This window comes from Oncorhynchus clarkii, chromosome 19 (genome assembly GCF_045791955.1).
Source record: "Oncorhynchus clarkii lewisi isolate Uvic-CL-2024 chromosome 19, UVic_Ocla_1.0, whole genome shotgun sequence".
In the NCBI taxonomy this organism is placed as follows: Eukaryota; Metazoa; Chordata; class Actinopteri; order Salmoniformes; family Salmonidae; genus Oncorhynchus; species Oncorhynchus clarkii.
In genome coordinates this window covers 782,653-802,652 of record NC_092165.1, presented here as the reverse complement: position 1 = coordinate 802,652, position 20,000 = coordinate 782,653, and the positions used below count along the sequence as shown (strand labels likewise).

Sequence of the window (20,000 nt, the reverse complement as noted above, 5' to 3'; positions counted from 1 at the left end):
TCTCTCTCTCTCTCTCTCTCTCTCTCTGTCTCTCTCTCTGTCCTCTCTTCCTCCATCTGTCTCTCCTCTGTAGTAAAGTGTGCTCGGAGCGTCCCAGCCTACTTTGCAGAAACTCTGTACTATTCGATGTCGGTAAGAATCTATTTTCTCCATACTAGGAAGAAGATCATTCTATATTGGATATGTGTTTTTAGAACTGTGTGTTTGTGTGTGTGTGTGTGTGTGTGTGTGTGTGTGTGTGTGTAGGGTGGTGGAACTGACGACCAGACCTTAATCAGAGTGATGGTGAGTCGTAGTGAGGTGGACATGTTGGATATCAGAGCTGATTACAGACGCCTCTACACCAAGTCTCTGCACTCTGCTATACAGGTATATACTGAATCTCTCTCTCTCTCTCTACCTCTCTCTCTCTCTCTCTCTCTACCTCTCTCTCTCTCTCATTATTGTTGTTGTTGCCTAATTGTCTTTTGGTAAATTTCCACACTACTTTCCTTCCATCTATAGTATTTCTTAATGTTACTCAGTTCCTTTGGTTTTGGTGCCTCATGATTTGAGTATAGCTCTGTTCAAGTAGACTGTGATTTTGCTGTGGTCTGATAGGGGTGTCAGTGGACTGTGAACGCTCTGAGAGACTCGGGGTTGAGGTCAGTGATAAGGTAGTCTACAGTACTACTGCCTAGAGATGAGCTATAGGTGTACTTACCATAGGAGTCCCCTCAAATCCTACCATTGACTATATACAGTGCATTTGCGAAGTATTCAGACCCCTTGATTTTTTTCCACATTTTGTTACAGCCTTATTCTTAAATGGATTCAATAGTTTTTCCCCTCATCAACCTTCACAACACAGGCCATAATGACAAAGCAAAAACACGTTTTTAGAGATGCTTGCAAATGTATAAAATAAAAAAAAACTGAAATCACATTTATAAAAACAGAACTAGTTCCATCCTTTCTGATGTTCTCTTATTTAGCATATTGTTGATAAACACATTTACAAAAACAGAACTAGTTCCATCCTTTCTGATGTTCTCTTATTTAGCATATTGTTGATAAACACATTTATGCAACACCCAACGCTCCCGTGTGAAAAAGTAATTTACACTCAATAACTGGTTGTGCCACGTTTAACTGCCACGACTCCAACCAACCACTTCCTGTAGTTGATCAGTCCCCCTTTAACTGCAACGACTCCAACCAAACACTTCCTGTAGTAGTTGATCAGTCCCCCTTTAACTGCAACGACTCCAACCAACCACTTCCTGTAGTTGTTGATCAGTATCTCACATCGCTGTGGAGGAATTTTGGCTCACTCTTGCATGCAGAATTGCTTTAACTCTGCAACATTTTTGGGTTTTCAAGCATGAACCGCTCGTTTCAAGTCCTGCCACAACACCCCAGTTGGGATTCGGTCTGGACTTTGACTAGGCCATTCCAAAACATCAAAATGGTTGCTTTTGAACCCTTTTCATGTGGACTTGATTGTGTGTTTTGGATCATTTGTCTTGCTGCTCTTCAGCAAAGCATCCCCAAACCATCACTACCACCACCATGCTGGACCGTTGGTGTGAGGTTCTTACTGTTGAATGCACTGTTGGGGGTTTCCCCCAGGCATAATGGGACCCATGTCATCCCAAAAAGTTATGCTCATCTGTTACATTCCTCCAAGAGTCTTGATGATCACCCACGTGCTTCCAGGTGCTTTTTGGCAAACTTGAGTCAACTTTTTGGACGACATGGGTCCCATTATGCCTGGGGGAAACCAAAACATCTAGTTTCTGATCAGAGAGTATTTCTCTCTCTCTCTCTCCCTCTCACTGTACCTGTACTCTCTCTCTCTCTCTCTCTCTCTCTCTCTCTCTCTCTCTCTCTCCTACCTCTCTCTCTCTCTCCTACCTCTCTCTGTCTCCTACCTCTCTCTGTCTCTCCTACCTCTCTCTGTCTCTCCTACCTCTCTCTGTCTCTCCTACCTCTCTCTGTCTCTCCTACCTCTCTCTGTCTCTCCTACCTCTCTCTCTCTCTGCCTCTCCTACCTCTGCCTCTCCTACCTCTCTCTGTCTCTCCTACCTCTTCCCAGCCTATCTATGGACTTCACATAATGGTCTGCTTCTGTATGTGTGTGTTCCAGGGAGATACCTCTGGTGACTACCGTAAGGCCCTCCTCCTGCTCTGTGGCGGTGACGACGCATAACCGTGGCGATGATCCCTGAAGGAGCGATACCCAGAGAGAACCTCCGCTCTGACTGGCCCCTCTAGCTGTCAATCACTCTCTGAGTCCTGTGTAACCCAATAGGAGAGCTCTGCTGGCCACGGTGCAGCACTGTGATAGGTTATGATAGGTTTAATCCTGTGTGTATCTGTAGCTAACATCCTTAAAGCTTTACTCTGCTTCATATCTACATCACTAAAGTCATAATAATGCTGACAGTCATGTTTTACTATCAGTTATATAACAACTAAAGACTGTTTTCATGTTTTACTATCAGTTATAGAACAACTAAAGACTGTTTTCATGTTTTTACTGTTTGTAAGACAAGACTGAAGACATAATAAACATTTTGACAGCAGGTTTGTAGTGAGACGTGTCTGTCTGTGTAGTGAGACGTGTCTGTCTGTGTAGTGAGACGTGTCTGTCTGTGTAGTGAGACCTGTCTGTCTGTGTAGTGAGACCTGTCTGTCTGTCTGTGTAGTGAGACCTGTCTGTCTGTCTGTGTAGTGAGACCTGTCTGTCTGTCTGTGTAGTGAGACCTGTCTGTCTGTGTAGTGAGACCTGTCTGTCTGTCTGTGTAGTGAGACCTGTCTGTCTGTCTGTGTAGTGAGACCTGTCTGTCTGTCTGTGTAGTGGGACCTGTCCGTCTGTCTGTGTAGTGAGACGTGGGACCTGTCTCTGTGTAGTGAGACGTGGGACCTGTCTGTCTGTGTAGTGAGACGTGTCTGTCTGTCTGTGTAGTGAGACCTGTCTGTCTGTCTGTGTAGTGGGACCTGTCAGTCTGTCTGTGAAGTGAGACCTGTTTGTCTGTGTAGTGAGACCTGTTTGTCTGTGTAGTGAGACCTGTTTGTCTGTGTAGTGGGACCTGTCTGTCTGTCTGTGTAGTGAGATCTGTCTGTCTGTCTGTGTAGTGAGATCTGTGTGTCTGTCTGTGTAGTGGGACCTGTCTGTCTGTCTGTGTAGTGAGACCTGTCTGTCTGTCTGTGTAGTGAGATCTGTCTGTCTGTGTAGTGAGACCTGTCTGTCTGTCTGTGTAGTGAGACCTGTGTCTGTCTGTGTAGTGAGACCTGTCTGTCTGTCTGTGTAGTGAGACCTGTCTGTCTGTCTGTGTAGTGAGACCTGTCTGTCTGTCTGTGTAGTGGGACCTGTCTGTCTGTGAAGTAAGACCTGTTTGTCTGTGTAGTGAGACCTGTTTGTCTGTGTAGTGAGACCTGTTTGTCTGTGTAGTGAGACCTGTCTGTCTGTCTGTGTAGTGAGACCTGTCTGTCTGTCTGTGTAGTGGGACCTGTCTGTCTGTGTAGTGGGACCTGTCTGTCTGTGAAGTGAGACCTGTTTGTCTGTGTAGTGAGACCTGTTTGTGTAGTGAGACCTGTTTGTCTGTGTAGTGAGACCTGTCTGTCTGTCTGTGTAGTGAGACCTGTCTGTCTGTCTGTGTAGTGAGACCTGTCTGTCTGTCTGTGTAGTGAGACCTGTCTGTCTGTCTGTGTAGTGAGACCTGTCTGTCTGTCTGTGTAGTGAGACCTGTCTGTCTGTCTGTGTAGTGAGACCTGTCTGTCTGTCTGTGTAGTGAGACCTGTCTGTCTGTGTAGTGAGACCTGTCTGTCTGTCTGTGTAGTGAGACCTGTCTGTCTGTCTGTGTAGTGAGACCTGTCTGTCTGTCTGTGTAGTGAGACCTGTCTGTCTGTCTGTGTAGTGAGACCTGTCTGTCTGTCTGTGTAGTGAGACCTGTCTGTCTGTGTAGTGAGACCTGTCTGTCTGTGTAGTGAGACCTGTCTGTCTGTCTGTGTAGTGAGACCTGTCTGTCTGTCTGTCTGTGTAGTGAGACGTGGGACCTGTCTGTCTGTGTAGTGAGAAGTGTCTGTCTGTCTGTGTAGTGAGACCTGTCTGTCTGTCTGTGTAGTGGGACCTGTCTGTCTGTAGTGAGACCTGTTTGTCTGTGTAGTGAGACCTGTTTGTCTGTGTAGTGAGACCTGTTTGTCTGTGTAGTGGGACCTGTCTGTCTGTCTGTGTAGTGGGACCTGTCTGTCTGTCTGTGTAGTGGGACCTGTCTGTCTGTCTGTGTAGTGAGATCTGTCTGTCTGTGTAGTGAGACCTGTCTGTCTGTGTAGTGAGACCTGTCTGTCTGTCTGTGTAGTGAGACCTGTCTGTCTGTGTAGTGAGACCTGTCTGTCTGTCTGTGTAGTGGGACCTGTCTGTCTGTGTAGTGAGACGTGGGACCTGTCTGTCTGTGTAGTGAGACGTGGGACCTGTCTGTCTGTGTAGTGAGACGTGGGACCTGTCTGTCTGTGTAGTGAGACGTGTCTGTCTGTGTAGTGAGACGTGTCTGTCTGTGTAGTGAGACGTGTCTGTCTGTCTGTGTAGTGGGACCTGTCTGTCTGTGTAGTGAGACCTGTCTGTCTGTCTGTGTAGTGAGACCTGTCTGTCTGTCTGTGTAGTGGGACCTGTCTGTCTGTCTGTGAAGTGAGACCTGTTTGTCTGTCTGTGTAGTGAGACCTGTTTGTCTGTCTGTGTAGTGAGACCTGTTTGTCTGTGTAGTGAGACCTGTTTGTCTGTGTAGTGAGACCTGTTTGTCTGTGTAGTGAGATCTGTCTGTCTGTCTGTGTAGTGAGATCTGTCTGTCTGTCTGTGTAGTGAGACCTGTCTGTCTGTCTGTCTGTCTGTGTAGTGAGACCTGTCTGTCTGTGTAGTGAGACCTGTCTGTCTGTCTGTGTAGTGAGATCTGTTTGTCTGTCTGTGTAGTAAGACATGATGCTGTAGCATGTAAATAATATCCCCATAATCTATAACAGACATAAAAGTAGCTTTGCACACGTTGTCTTCTATTTGTAGAGGACAAACATTTCCTGTTTCTATAGAGGAAGTCTAGCTTGATTTTGTTGTTGACGTTTACAAAGTTCGTCAATATGCATTTTAAAAGACAGTTTATCACCCAGCCATATCCCTAAGTATGCAGAGACCTGATTCATTTGAGAGCCATCTAAGCTCGTAAGTGCAAGTGTGTTTTCAACCAACTTTTTTAGACCTATTAAAAATCATGAACAGTGCAGCAGTATCTAACAGGTAATATCGAAACAATTCCACAACAAAACCTAATATCTAACAAATTCCACAAGAATAGTTTATTTGTTTAGGTTTGGCCAATTCTAAGTAGGCTATTTTGCAGCATAAAGCTAATTTTGCTGTTAGTGTTTGAAGAGTTTGTTCACTTTATCCCTGACAGTCTTGAAGCTCCTGAGTGTTCCCTCTGTCTCCATCACAGTCGCATGATGAAAGGATTGGCGTGAATTAGTAGCCTAATGGGGGTGAGTTGTGAGAAATTAGCTCATCCACTAGGCAAGGCAAAACACAAACAGTATTATCGGTTTTCACATCTTCAATTAGTCTGACAAAGGATAAATACCGGTAATCAATTAGCCTGGCCTAGACAAAGGATAAATACTGGTAATCAATTAGCCTGGCCTAGATAAAGGATAAATACGGTAATCAATTAGCCTGGCCTAGACAAAGGATAAATACCGGTAATCAATTAGCCTGGCCTAGACAAAGGATAAATACCGGTAATCAATTAGCCTGGCCTAGATAAAGGATAAATACTGGTAATCAATTAGCCTGGCCTAGATAAAGGATAAATACTGGTAATCAATTAGCCTGGCCTAGATAAAGGATAAATACTGGTAATCAATTAGCCTGGCCTAGATAAAGGATAAATACCGGTAATCAATTAGCCTGGCCTAGACAAAGGATAAATACCGGTAATCAATTAGCCTGGCCTAGATAAAGGATAAATACCGGTAATAAATTAGCCTGGCCTAGATAAAGGATAAATACCGGTAATCAATTAGCCTGGCATAGACAAAGGATAAATACCGGTAATAAATTAGCCTGGCATAGACAAAGGATAAATACCGGTAATAAATTAGCCTGGCCTAGATAAAGGATAAATACCGGTAATCAATTAGCCTGGCATAGACAAAGGATAAATACGGTAATCAATTAGCCTGGCATAGATAAAGGATAAATAACGCTAATAAATTAGCCTGGCCTAGATAAAGGATAAATAACACTAGTCAATTAGCCTGGCCTAGACAAAGGATAAATACCGGTAATCAATTAGCCTGGCCTAGATAAAGGATAAATAACGCTAATAAATTAGCCTGGCATAGACAAAGGATAAATACCGGTAATCAATTAGCCTGGCCTAGACAAAGGATAAATAACGCTAATAAATTAGCCTGGCCTAGATAAAGGATAAATAACACTAGTCAATTAGCCTGGCCTAGACAAAGGATAAATACCGGTAATCAATTAGCCTGGCCTAGATAAAGGATAAATAACACTAGTCAATTAGCCTGGCATAGATAAAGGATAAATACTGGTAATCAATTAGCCTGGCCTAGATAAAGGATAAATAACGCTAATAAATTAGCCTGGCATAGACAAAGGATAAATACCGGTAATCAATTAGCCTGGCCTAGATAAAGGATAAATAACGCTAATAAATTAGCCTGGCCTAGATAAAGGATAAATAACGCTAATAAATTAGCCTGGCATAGACAAAGGATAAATACGGTAATCAATTAGCCTGGCCTAGACAAAGGATAAATACTGGTAATCAATTAGCCTGGCATAGACAAAGGATAAATACCGGTAATCAATTAGCCTGGCCTAGACAAAGGATACGTATGGAATCATGTAGTAACCAAAAAAGTGTTAAACAAATCAAATTATATTTTATATTTGAGATTCTTCAAATAGTCACCCTTTGCCTTGATGACCGCTTTGCACAGTCTTGGCATCCCTAGCCGAGTCCTCAGAGCATGTGTAGCCGATGCGAAATGGCTAGCTAGTTAGCAGTGGTGCAGTAGCCAGTGTAGCCGATGCGAAATGGCTAGCTAGTTAGCAGTGGTGCGCGCTGGTGGCGTTTCAATTGGTGACGTCACTTGCTCTGAGACCTTGAAGTAGTGGTTCCCCTTGCTCTGAGACCTTGAAGTAGTGGTTCCCCTTGCTCTGAGACCTTGAAGTAGTGGTTCCCCTCTGCAAGGGCCGCGGCTTTTGTGGAGCGATGGGTAACGATGCTTAGAGGGTGACTGTGGATGTGTGCAGAGCATCCCTGGTTCGCGCCCGGGTCGGGGCGAGGGGACGGACGTAAAGTCTATACTGTTACACATGACAGACCAGCTGGCAGACCATGTGGAGACAGACCGGCTGTCCCCACATGCTTCAAGAGGGCCACCATTGTTCCTGTACCCAAGAAAGCTAAGGTAACTGAGCTAAATGACTACTGCCCCGTAGCACTCACTTCCATCATCATGAAGTGCTTTGAGAGACTAGTCAAGCATCATATCACCTCCACCCTACCTGACACCCTAGACCCACTCCAATTTGCTTATCGCCCCAATAGGTCCACAGACGATGCAATCGCCATCACTCTGCACACTGACTGAAAAACAGCTTCTATCTCAAGGCCATCAGACTGCTAAACAGCAATCATTAACTCAGAGAGGCTGCTGCCCACAGACAGACTACCTCTATACCATCAGACTGCTAAACAGCAATCATTAACTCAGAGAGGCTGCTGCCTACATTGAGACCCAATCACTGGACACTTTAATAAAGTGATCAATAGCCACTTTAAACAAGGCCACTTTAATAATGTTTACATATCTTGTATTACTCATCATATGTATATACTGTATTTTATACCATCTAGTGCAGGTCATGTGGTCTGATGAGACAAAAATAGAGCTTTTTGGTTTAAACTCCACTCGCCGTGTTTGGAGGAAGAAGAAGGTTGAGTACAACCCCAAGAACACCATCCCAACCGTGAAGCATGGAGGTGGAAACATCATTCTTTGGGGATGCTTTTCTGCAAAGGGGACAGGACGACTGCACCGTATTGAGGGGAGGATGGATGGGGCCATGTATCGCGAGATCTTGGCCAACAACCTCCTTCCCTCAGTAAGAGCATTGAAGATGGGTCGTGGCTGGGTCTTCCAGCATGACAACGACCCGAAACACACAGCCAGGGCAACTAAGGAGTGGCTCCGTAAGAAGCATCTCAAGGTCTTGGAGTGGCCTAGCCAGTCTCCAGACCTGAACCCAATAGAAAATCTTTGGAGGGAGCTGAAAGTCCGTATTGCCCAGCGACAGCCCCGAAACCTGAAGGATCTGGAAAAGGTCTGTATGGAGGAGTGGGCCAAAATCCCTGCTGCAGTGTGTGCAAACCAGGTCAAGAACTACAGGAAACGTATGATCTCTGTAATTGCAAACAAAGGTTTCTGTACCAAATAGTAAGTTCTGCTTTTCTGATGTATCAAATACTTATGTCATGCAATAAAATGCAAACTAATTACTTAAAAATCATACAATGTGATTTTCTGGATCTTTGTTTTAGATTCCGTCTCTCACAGTTGAAGTGCACCTATGATACAAATTACAGACCTTTACATGCATTGTAAGTAGGAAAACCTGCAAAATCGGTAGTGTCTCAAATACTTGTTCTCCCCACTGTATGTGACCAATAAAATGTGATGTGATTTGATTTGCTATGGTGAGTAAAATGGTGTTCTCTCATTGTGTGTCTGGAAGTAGCTAACAAGCTAGCCTCTGTTAGCTCAGGTGCTTGACAGCGGTTTCGGATCAACCCTACTCCTCGGCCAGTCCCTAAAGCGCACTACGGTCAGACAACATATCACAGCCAGACAACATATCACAGCCGTTTCGGATCAACCCTACTCCTCGGCCAGTCCCTAAAGCGCACTACAGTCAGACAACATATCACAGCTGTTTCGGATCAACCCTACTCCTCGGCCAGTCCCTAAAGCGCACTACAGTCAGACAACATATCACAGCCGTTTCGGATCAACCCTACTCCTCGGCCAGTCCCTAAAGCGCACTACGGTTTTCGGATCAACCCTACTCCTCGGCCAGTCCCTAAAGCGCACTAAGGTCAGACAACATATGACAGCCGTTTCGGATCAACCCTACTCCTCGGCCAGTCCCTAAAGCGCACTACGGTCAGACAACATATCACACAGCCAGACAACATATCACAGCCGTTTCGGATCAACCCTACTCCTCGGCCAGTCCCTAAAGCGCACTACGGTCAGACAACATATCACAGCCGTTTCGGATCAACCCTACTCCTCGGCCAGTCCCTAAAGCGCACTACGGTCAGACAACATATCACAGCCGTTTCGGATCAACACATTCGCTAACCGTTTGCTTCAGCCAGTCTGACGAGTCGCTGTGCGGTGAGTTGTTTAGTCATAAAGGGTGGAGTCCCGACTCTCGCTCAGGGAACTCGTTTTTCCACTCTTTCTCAGCCTCCCTTCTCTCTTTCTCTTTCTCCTTTTCCATTCACTGAGCTCTGTTGCAGACTCGATCTCCGGTAAGTTTATACCGCTCTTATTAACCGACAACATCAGTGGGTTTATGAGTTGTTAAAGTGGTTAGTCTTCTGAATCAGACAGTTGATGTTTATTCTGTGAGCGGTGAGATACACCAGAATACTATCAGATTAGGGGATAAATAAATACAATTCAACTTGGTTCATTGTAACCGGAGTTATTTCAATAACCTCTGGTAGGCAACATTCGGGTTTTAATAACCAAAGCGGTTTTCCGTTTTCTTCCTACGAATGTGACTCTATCTTCGGAACAGTTTAAACGACAACATATTTTGACCCCATGTCCCCATCACTGAAAGACAAGACTGTCAGGAACACATACAGTATGTGTCTTCTACAACAGAGTGGACTAGACCAGACACTCAATCAGACTGGAGGGAAAATAAAATCGTCGATAATGACGTTGTGAATCTTTTCAACACAGAAGTTCAGACAAACGTATTTCCTGATAATCTTCTGAACTCCCCAATACATTTCGGATGCATTTCAGTCACTTCATACCAGACTTCTTTAGGATTGAAAATACTGTCAGAGGTACTGTCAGACTGATTTGTAATAGACTGTCATAACCCCATTTTAAGAGAATAAACATTGACCGCTGGTTACATTACATTGGTAACCCCTGGGCTAAAACAAACAGAGACGCTAACTACCTTTAGCCCTGTTGACTATAGTGTCTCCCAGCGGTGGAAAAACGACTGAATTCTCATAGTTGACTAAAAGTAAAGATAAATGAACAGAAAATGACTCAAGTGAAAGTCACCCAGTAAAACACTACTTGAGTAAAAGTATTTGATTTTTAATATATTTAAGCATAAAAAGTAAATGTAAAAGTATGAATATTTTTAAATTCCTTATTAAGCGAACCAGACGGCACACTTTTATAATTTTTTATTATTTACGGATAGCCAGGGGCACAGTTCAACACTCAGACATCATTTACAGATAGCCAGGGGCACAGTTCAACACTCAGACATCATTTACAAACAACACATTTGTGTTTAGTAAGTCCTCCATATCAGAGGCAGTAGAGATGACCAGGGATGTTCTCTGTTTAGTGAGTCCTCCAGATCAGAGGCAGTAGAGATGACCAGGGATGTTCTCTGTTTAGTGAGTCCTCCAGATCAGAGGCAGTAGAGATGACCAGGGATGTTCTCTGTTTAGTGAGTCTGCCAGATCAGAGGCAGTAGGGATGACCAGGGATGTTCTCTGTTTAGTGAGTCCTCCAGATCAGAGGCAGTAGAGATGACCAGGGATGTTCTCAGTTTAGTGAGTCCTCCAGATCAGAGGCAGTAGAGATGACCAGGGATGTTCTCTGTTTAGTGAGTCCTCCAGACCAGAGGCAGTAGGGATGTTCTCTGTTTAGTGAGTCCTCCAGATCAGAGGCAGTAGAGATGACCAGGGATGTTCTCTGTTTAGTGAGTCCTCCAGATCAGAGGCAGTAGGGATGACCAGGGATGTTCTCTGTTTAGTGAGTCCTCCAGATCAGAGGCAGTAGATGACCAGGGATGTTCTGTTTAGTGAGTCCTCCAGATCAGAGGCAGTAGGGATGACCAGGGATGTTCTCTGTTTAGTGAGTCCTCCAGACCAGAGGCAGTAGGGGGAGAAGGGCCTTGGTCAGGGAGGTGACAAACCTTCCAGAAGGACAACCATCTCTACATGCCTTTTTTTTTTATGGGAAAAGGTTCACCTTCCAACAGGACCCTAAGCACACAGCCAAGACAAGGCAGTAGTCTCTGAATGTCCTTGAGTGGCCCAGCCAGATTCTGGACTTGAACCCGATCGAATATCTCTGGAAAGACCTGAAAATAGCTGTGCAGCGACGCTCCCCATCCAACCTGACAGAGCTTGAGAGGATCTGCAGAGAAGAATGGGAGAAACTCCCCAAATACAGGTGTGCCAAGCTTGTAGCGTCGTACCCAAGAAGACTCAAGGCTGTAATCACTGGGTCTGAATACTTATGTAAATGTCATATTTCCATATTTTATTTTTAATACATTTGCCAAAAAATTATAAACCTGCTTTTGCTTTGTCATTATGGGGTATTGTGTGTAGATTGATGAGGGGTGAAAAATGATGTAATCCATTTTAGAATAAGCCCGTAACGTAACAACATGTGGAAAAAGAGAAGGGGTCTGAATACTTTCTGAATGCCCTGTATCTAGCCAGCTCTGAACACCTGTGTGTAAGCCAGTGGGCGCGTTCGAACGGATCACTTTTATCAAGTCGGGGACTGTCATTGGTCAGCCTTTCAAAGTGTGTTGCATTATAGGGCTAAAAACTGTCCGACTTGCACCTAGATGTCGACTCCATGAACTTTACGCATCATGTGATCAAAGTATTGGCCAATGAGAGGTCTACAGATTCTAAGTATTGGCCATTGGGAGGTCTACAGATTCTAAGTATTGGCCATTGAGAGGTCTACAGATTCTAAGTTTTGGCCATTGAGAGGTCTAGAGATTCTAAGTATTGGCCATTGAGAGGTCTAGAGATTCTAAGTATTGGCCATTGAGAGGTCTACAGATTCTAAGTATTGGCCAATGAGAGGTCTACAGATTCTAAGTATTGGCCATTGAGAGGTCTACAGATTCTAAGTATTGGTCATTGAGAGGTCTAGAGATTCTAAGTATTGGCCATTGAGAGGTCTAGAGATTCTAAGTATTGGCCATGGAGAGGTCTCCACAAGAATGAATGGAATTCTACAGTTTCAAGGACACAATTACCAAGGACTGTGGGCTCTCCTTCTCCGTGGCCGACGTGGGTAAGACATTTAAGCGTGTTAACTCTCGCAAGGACGGCATCCCTAGCCGTGTCCTCAGAGCATGAGCAGACCAGCTGGCTGGAGTGTGTTTATGGACATATTCAATCTCTCCCTGTCCCAGTCTGCTGTCCCCACTTGTTTCAAGATGTCCGCTACTGTTCCTGTACCTAAGAAAGCAAAGGTAACTGAAATAATTGACTATCGTCCTGTAGTACTCACTTCTGTCATCATGAAGTGCTTAGAGAGGCTAGTCAAAGATCATATGTCCTCTACCTGACACCTTAGACCCACTTCAATTTACTTACCGCCCCAATAGGTCCACAGACGATGCAATCGCCATCACACTGCACACTGCCCTATCCCATCTGGACAAGAGGAATACCTATGTACGAATGCTATTCATTGACTATAGCTCAGCGTTCAACACCATAGTACCCTCCAAGCTCATCATTACGTTCGAGACCCTGGGTCTTGACCCCGCTATGTGCAACTAGGTCCTGGACTTCCTGACGGGCCGCCCCCCCAGGTGGAGAAGGTAGGAAACAACATCTCCACTTCGCTGATCTTCAACAAAGGGGCCCCACAAGGGTGCGTTCTGAGCCCTCTCCTGTACTCCCTGTTCACCCATGACTGCATGGCCATGCACGCCTCCAACTCAATCATCAAGTTTGCAAACGACACAACAGTAGTAGGCTTGATCACCAAACAACGACGAGACGGCCTACAGGGAGGAGGTGAGGGCCCTCGAGCGTGGTTCCAGGAAAATAATCTCTCACTCAACGTCAACCAAATAAAGGAGCTGATCGTGGACTTCAGGAAACAGCAGAGGGAGCACTCCCCCTATCCACATCGACGGGACAGCAGTGGAGAAGGTGGAAAGTTTTAAGTTCCTCGGCGTACACATCACAGACAAACTGAAATGGTCCACCCACACAGACAGCGTGGTGACGAAGGCGCAACAGCGATTTCACTACACCCAAAATAACATCTGCTAAATATGTGAATGTGACAAATAAAATTTGATTTTATTTAAATTACATTTAAATAAAGTATTTTTGATAAAAAATAAAAACAAACATTTAGCAAAGCTCTAAAAATGATACTTAAAGGAAAATGTTTAAAATATAATTGTTTGTTTTTTATCAGTATGTTTAGCTGACATAATGTAGCGGCTGCATGAAGGTGTCTGTAGTAGAATACAGGTGGTATAAACCAATGGGGACACTAAAAGCTTCCCAGATAAAATGTTTAGATGACAGTTAAGCAAGCTGTGGATAAGAAGCTAGTTATGGGTGAGCTTTGGGTGAGCTGTGGGTGAGCTGTGGGGGAGCTGTGGGTGAGCTGTGGGTGAGCTGTGGGTGAGCTGTGAGTGATCTGTGAGTGAGCTGTGGGTGAGCTGTGGGTGAGCTGTGAGTGAGCTGTGGATAAGAAGCTAGTTATGGGTGAGCTGTGAGTGAGCTGTGGGTGAGCTGTGAGTGAGCTGTGGGTGAGCTGTGGGTGAGCTGTGGGTGATCTGTGGGTGAGCTGTGAGTGAGCTGTGAGTGAGCTGTGGGTGAGCTGTGGGTGATCTGTGGGTGAGCTGTGGGTGAGCTGTGAGTGATCTGTGGGTGAGCTGTGGGTGAGCTGTGGGTGAGCTGTGAGTGAGCTGTGGGTGAGCTGTGGGTGATCTATGGGTGAGCTGTGAGTGAGCTGTGGGTGAGCTGTGGGTGATCTATGGGTGAGCTGTGAGTGATCTGTGGGTGAGCTGTGGGTGATCTATGGGTGAGCTGTGAGTGAGGTGTGGGTGAGCTGTGGGTGATCTATGGGTGAGCTGTGGGTGAGCTGTGGCTGTTGCAGAACAGAATAACATATTCTATAACTGTTGTATGAATGGAAACATGCAGTGATTTCTTCATGACATTAAAAGTGGAACACGTTTTGTCTGCGTTTTGAAGCGTTTGGCTGGTCTGGATGTGATTCTAAGTGTGTTTCTCTTTTCAGACACCTCCTCCTCCTAATCAAACCAACGGTCACCAATCTACCACAATGGTAAGTTGAGTTCCCTGAAGACCCCTCTACAGTGGAACGTTTCCCTGCCCCCACCTGGAGGATTCTGATGTTCAACTTTCCATTTCTCCCTGTAATGTGACACGCTATCAGCAGCACAGCCCATGAGACTGTCATTAAATAATCATTAGCTAAACAACATGAACACAGAACAATAGACAATATCAACACAGAACAATAGACAATATCAACACAGAACAATAGACAATATCAACACAGAACAATAGACCGGTAGAATAGAGGGAGGTCATTATAGAATAGGTTATTACACTAGACCAGTAGGTTATTACACTAGACCAGTAGGTTATTACACTAGACCAATAGGTTATTACACTAGACCAGTAGGTTATTACACTAGACCAATAGGTTATTACACTAGACCAGTAGGTTATTACACTAGACCAGTAGGTTATTACACTAGACCAGTAGGTTATTACACTAGACCAGTAGAATGGAGGGAGGTCATTATAGAATAGGTTATTACACTAGACCAGTAGAATGGAGGGAGGTCATTATAGAATAGGTTATTACACTAGACCAGTAGAATGGAGGGAGGTCATTATAGAATAGGTTATTACACTAGACCAGTAGGTTATTACACTAGACCAGTAGGTTATTACACTAGACCAATAGGTTATTACACTAGACCAATAGGTTATTACACTAGACCAGTAGGTTATTACACTAGACCAGTAGGTTATTACACTAGACCAGTAGGTTATTACACTAGACCAGTAGGTTATTACACTAGACCAGTAGGTTATTACACTAGACCAGTAGGTTATTACACTAGACCAGTAGGTTATTACACTAGACCAGTAGGTTATTACACTAGACCAGTAGGTTATTACACTAGACCAGTAGGTTATTACACTAGACCAGTAGGTTATTACACTAGACCAGTAGGTTATTACACTAGACCAGTAGGTTATTACACTAGACCAGTAGGTTATTACACTAGACCAATAGGTTATTACACTAGACCAGTAGGTTATTACACTAGACCAGTAGGTTTCCCATCCCAGTTAAGTCCAAGTCAATGTGGGTTCCCATCCCAGTTAAGTCCAAGTCGATGTGGGTTCCCATCCCAGTTAAGTCCAAGTCAATGTGGGTTCCCATCCCAGTTAAGTCCAAGTCAATGTGGGTTCCCATCCCAGTTAAATCCAAGTCAATGTGGGTTCCCATCCCAGTTAAATCCAAGTCAATGTGGGTTCCCATCCCAGTTAAGTCCAAGTCAATGTGGGTTCCCATGCCAGTTAAATGGGTTCCCATCCCAGTTAAGTCCAAGTCGATGTGGGTTCCCATGCCAGTTAAGTCCAAGTCAATGTGGGTTCCCATCCCAGTTAAATCCAAGTCAATGTGGGTTCCCATCCCAGTTAAGTCCAAGTCAATGTGGGTTCCCATGCCAGTTAAATGGGTTCCCATCCCAGTTAAGTCCAAGTCAATGTGGGTTCCCATGCCAGTTAAATGGGTTCCCATCCCAGTTAAATCCAAGTTAAATGGGTTCCCATCCCAGTTAAGTCCAAGTCAATGTGGGTTCCCATGCCAGTTAAATGGGTTCCCATCCCAGTTAAATCCAAGTTAAATGGGTTCCCATCCCAGTTAAGTCCAAGTCGATGTGGGTTCCCATGCCAGTTAAGTCCAAGTCAATGTGGGTTCCCATCCCAGTTAAATCCAAGTCAATGTGGGTTCCCATCCCAGTTAAGTCCAAGTCAATGTGGGTTCCCATGCCAGTTAAATGGGTTCCCATCCCAGTTAAGTCCAAGTCAATGTGGGTTCCCATGCCAGTTAAATGGGTTCCCATCCCAGTTAAATCCAAGTTAAATGGGTTCCCATCCCAGTTAAGTCCAAGTCAATGTGGGTTCCCATGCCAGTTAAATGGGTTCCCATCCCGTTTAAATCCAAGTTAAATGGGTTCCCATCCCAGTTAAGTCCAAGTCAATGTGGGTTCCCATCCCAGTTAAGTCCAAGTCAATGTGGGTTCCCATCCCAGTTAAGTCCAAGTCAATGTGGGTTCCCAGTGCATTTTCAACTCTTCTGATGATTTTCTCACAAATATTTTGTAATGCTTCTGATGAAAGACAACTCTAGTTTCTAGAAAAGCACACTGCTACAGACAGTTGGAGGCCTTCTAATGAAAACCAGCCCTCTTTATTTCTAGAAAACCACAGTGTCTCTGTGTGTGTGGAGCAGAGGGGCTGTAATTTGGGGAAGTCAGTATGAGTCATGTGTGTGGGCCTTTCTTCAGACAGGGTGGGGCTCTGCCTCCTCTCTCTCTCTCTCTTCCTCCTCTCTCTCTCTCTCTCTCTTCCTTCTCTCTCTCTCTCTCTCTCTCTCTCCTCCCCTTCCCTCTCTTCCTCCTCTCTCGCTCCTCCCCCTCCCTCTTCCTCCTCTCTCGCCCCTCCCCTCCCTCTCTTCCTCCTCTCTCTCTCCCCCCTCTCTTCTGCTCTCTCTCTCTCCCTCCCTCCCTCCCTCCCTCCCTCCCTCCCTCCCTCCCTCTCAATTCAATTCAAGGGTCTTTATTGGCATGGGAACACATGTTTACATCGCCAAAGCAAGTGAAATAGATCATCTCTCTCTCACACACACACACACACACACACACACACACACACGTACACACACACACACAAAGAGCGAGGGAAGGAGAAGTTGTAAACCGGGCACTGATAGTTTGAGTAAACAGTAGATAGTGTGTTTACTGATGTCATTAATCAGATCTCTGACAGACGCTTCCTGCCACATCGATACGTAGTGTAGACTGGGACTACACCACTTTATACTGTCAACAGGTTCATTACATTAGTAGACTGGGACTACACCACTTTATCAACAGGTTCATTACATTAGTAGACTGGGACTACACCACTTTATACTGTCAACAGGTTCATTACATTAGTAGACTGGGACTACACCACTTTATACTGTCAACAGGTTCATTACATTAGTAGACTGGGACTACACCACTTTATCAACAGGTTCATTACATTAGTAGACTGGGACTACACCACTCTATACTGTCAACAGGTTCATTACATTAGTAGACTGGGACTACACCACTTTATACTGTCAACAGGTTCATTACATTAGTAGACTGGGACTACACCACTTTATACTGTCAACAGGTTCATTACATTAGTAGACTGGGACTACACCACTTTATCAACAGGTTCATTACATTAGTAGACTGGGACTACACCACTTTATACTGTCAACAGGTTCATTACATTAGTAGACTGGGACTACACCACTTTATACTGTCAACAGGTTCATTACATTAGTAGACTGGGACTACACCACTTTATCAACAGGTTCATTACATTAGTAGACTGGGACTACACCACTCTATACTGTCAACAGGTTCATTACATTAGTAGACTGGGACTACACCACTTTATACTGTCAACAGGTTCATTACATTAGTAGACTGGGACTACACCACTTTATACTGTCAACAGGTTCATTACATTAGTAGACTGGGACTACACCACTTTATACTGTCAACAGGTTCATTACATTAGTAGACTGGGACTACACCACTTTATACTGTCAACAGGTTCATTACATTAGTAGACTGGGACTACACCACTTTATACTGTCAACAGGTTCATTACATTAGTAGACTGGGACTACACCACTTTATACTGTCAACAGGTTCATTACATTAGTAGACTGGGACTACACCACTTTATACTGTCAACAGGTTCATTACATTAGTAGACTGGGACTACACCACTTTATACTACCAACAGGTTCATTACATTAGTAGACTGGGACTACACCACTTTATACTGTCAACAGGTTCATTACAGTAGTAGACTGGGACTACACCACTTTATACTGTCAACAGGTTCATTACATTAGTAGACTGGGACTACACCACTTTATCAACAGGTTCATTACATTAGTAGACTGGGACTACACCACTTTATACTGTCAACAGGTTCATTACATTAGTAGACTGGGACTACACCACTTTATACTGTCAACAGGTTCATTACATTAGTAGACTGGGACTACACCACTTTATACTGTCAACAGGTTCATTACATTAGTAGACTGGGACTACACCACTTTATCAACAGGTTCATTACATTAGTAGACTGGGACTACACCACTTTATACTGTCAACAGGTTCATTACATTAGTAGACTGGGACTACACCACTTTATACTGTCAACAGGTTCATTACATTAGTAGACTGGGACTACACCACTTTATCAACAGGTTCATTACATTAGTAGATGTTCATTACTGGGACTACACCACTTTATACTGTCAACAGGTTCATTACATTAGTAGACTGGGACTACACCACTTTATACTGTCAACAGGTTCATTACATTAGTAGACTGGGACTACACCACTTTATACTGTCAACAGGTTCATTACATTAGTAGACTGGGACTACACCACTTTATCAACAGGTTCATTACATTAGTAGACTGGGACTACACCACTTTATACTGTCAACAGGTTCATTACATTAGTAGACTGGGACTACACCACTTTATCAACAGGTTCATTACATTAGTAGACTGGGACTACACCACTTTATACTGTCAACAGGTTCATTACATTAGTAGACTGGGACTACACCACTTTATACTGTCAACAGGTTCATTACATTAGTAGACTGGGACTACACCACTTTATACTGTCAACAAGTTCATTACATTAGTAGACTGGGACTACACCACTTTATACTGTCAACAGGTTCATTACATTAGTAGACTGGGACTACACCACTTTATCAACAGGTTCATTACATTAGTAGACTGGGACTACACCACTTTATACTGTCAACAGGTTCATTACATTAGTAGACTGGGACTACACCACTTTATACTGTCAACAGGTTCATTACATTAGTAGACTGGGACTACACCACTTTATACTATCAACAGGTTCATTACATTAGTAGACTGGGACTACACCACTTTATACTGTCAACGGGTTCATTTCATTAGTAGACTGGGACTACACCACTTTATACTGTCAACAGGTTCATTACATTAGTAGACTGGGACTACACCACTTTATCAACAGGTTCATTACATTAGTAGACTGGGACTACACCATTTTATCAACAGGTTCATTACATTAGTAGACTGGGACTACACCACTTTATACTGTCAACAGGTTCATTACATTAGTAGACTGGGACTACACCACTTTATACTGTCAACAGGTTCATTACATTAGTAGACTGGGACTACACCACTTTATACTGTCAACAGGTTCATTACATTAGTAGACTGGGACTACACCACTTTATACTGTCAACAGGTTCATTACATTAGTAGACTGGGACTACACCACTTTATACTGTCAACAGGTTCATTACATTAGTAGACTGGGACTACACCACTTTATACTGTCAGCAGGTTCATTACATTAGTAGACTGGGACTACACCACTTTATCAACAGGTTCATTACATTAGTAGACTGGGACTACACCACTTTATACTGTCAACAGGTTCATTACATTAGTAGACTGGAACTACACCACTTTATACTGTCAACAGGTTCATTACATTAGTAGACTGGGACTACACCACTTTATACTGTCAAC

At 44.1% G+C, this 20,000-nt stretch overlaps 1 protein-coding gene and 1 long non-coding RNA gene across 2 annotated transcripts in view; both read left to right on the top strand.

Moving 5' to 3' along the window:
• LOC139375499 (annexin A6-like) overlaps positions 1-20,000 on the top strand; it is a 56,681-nt gene that overhangs the window by 27,057 nt on the left and 9,624 nt on the right. Inside the window, exons 11-15 of the mRNA XM_071117330.1 lie at positions 74-132; positions 247-369; positions 2,129-2,185; positions 9,588-9,599; positions 14,359-14,406. Of these exons, the coding sequence (XP_070973431.1) occupies positions 74-132; positions 247-369; positions 2,129-2,185; positions 9,588-9,599; positions 14,359-14,406 (299 nt within the window). The remainder of the gene's footprint in view (positions 1-73; positions 133-246; positions 370-2,128; positions 2,186-9,587; positions 9,600-14,358; positions 14,407-20,000) is intronic.
• LOC139374563 (uncharacterized) lies at positions 17,199-18,640 on the top strand. Its single transcript, XR_011627685.1, has 3 exons — positions 17,199-17,402; positions 17,550-17,735; positions 18,275-18,640. It is a non-coding gene; the product is annotated as an uncharacterized lncRNA (long non-coding RNA).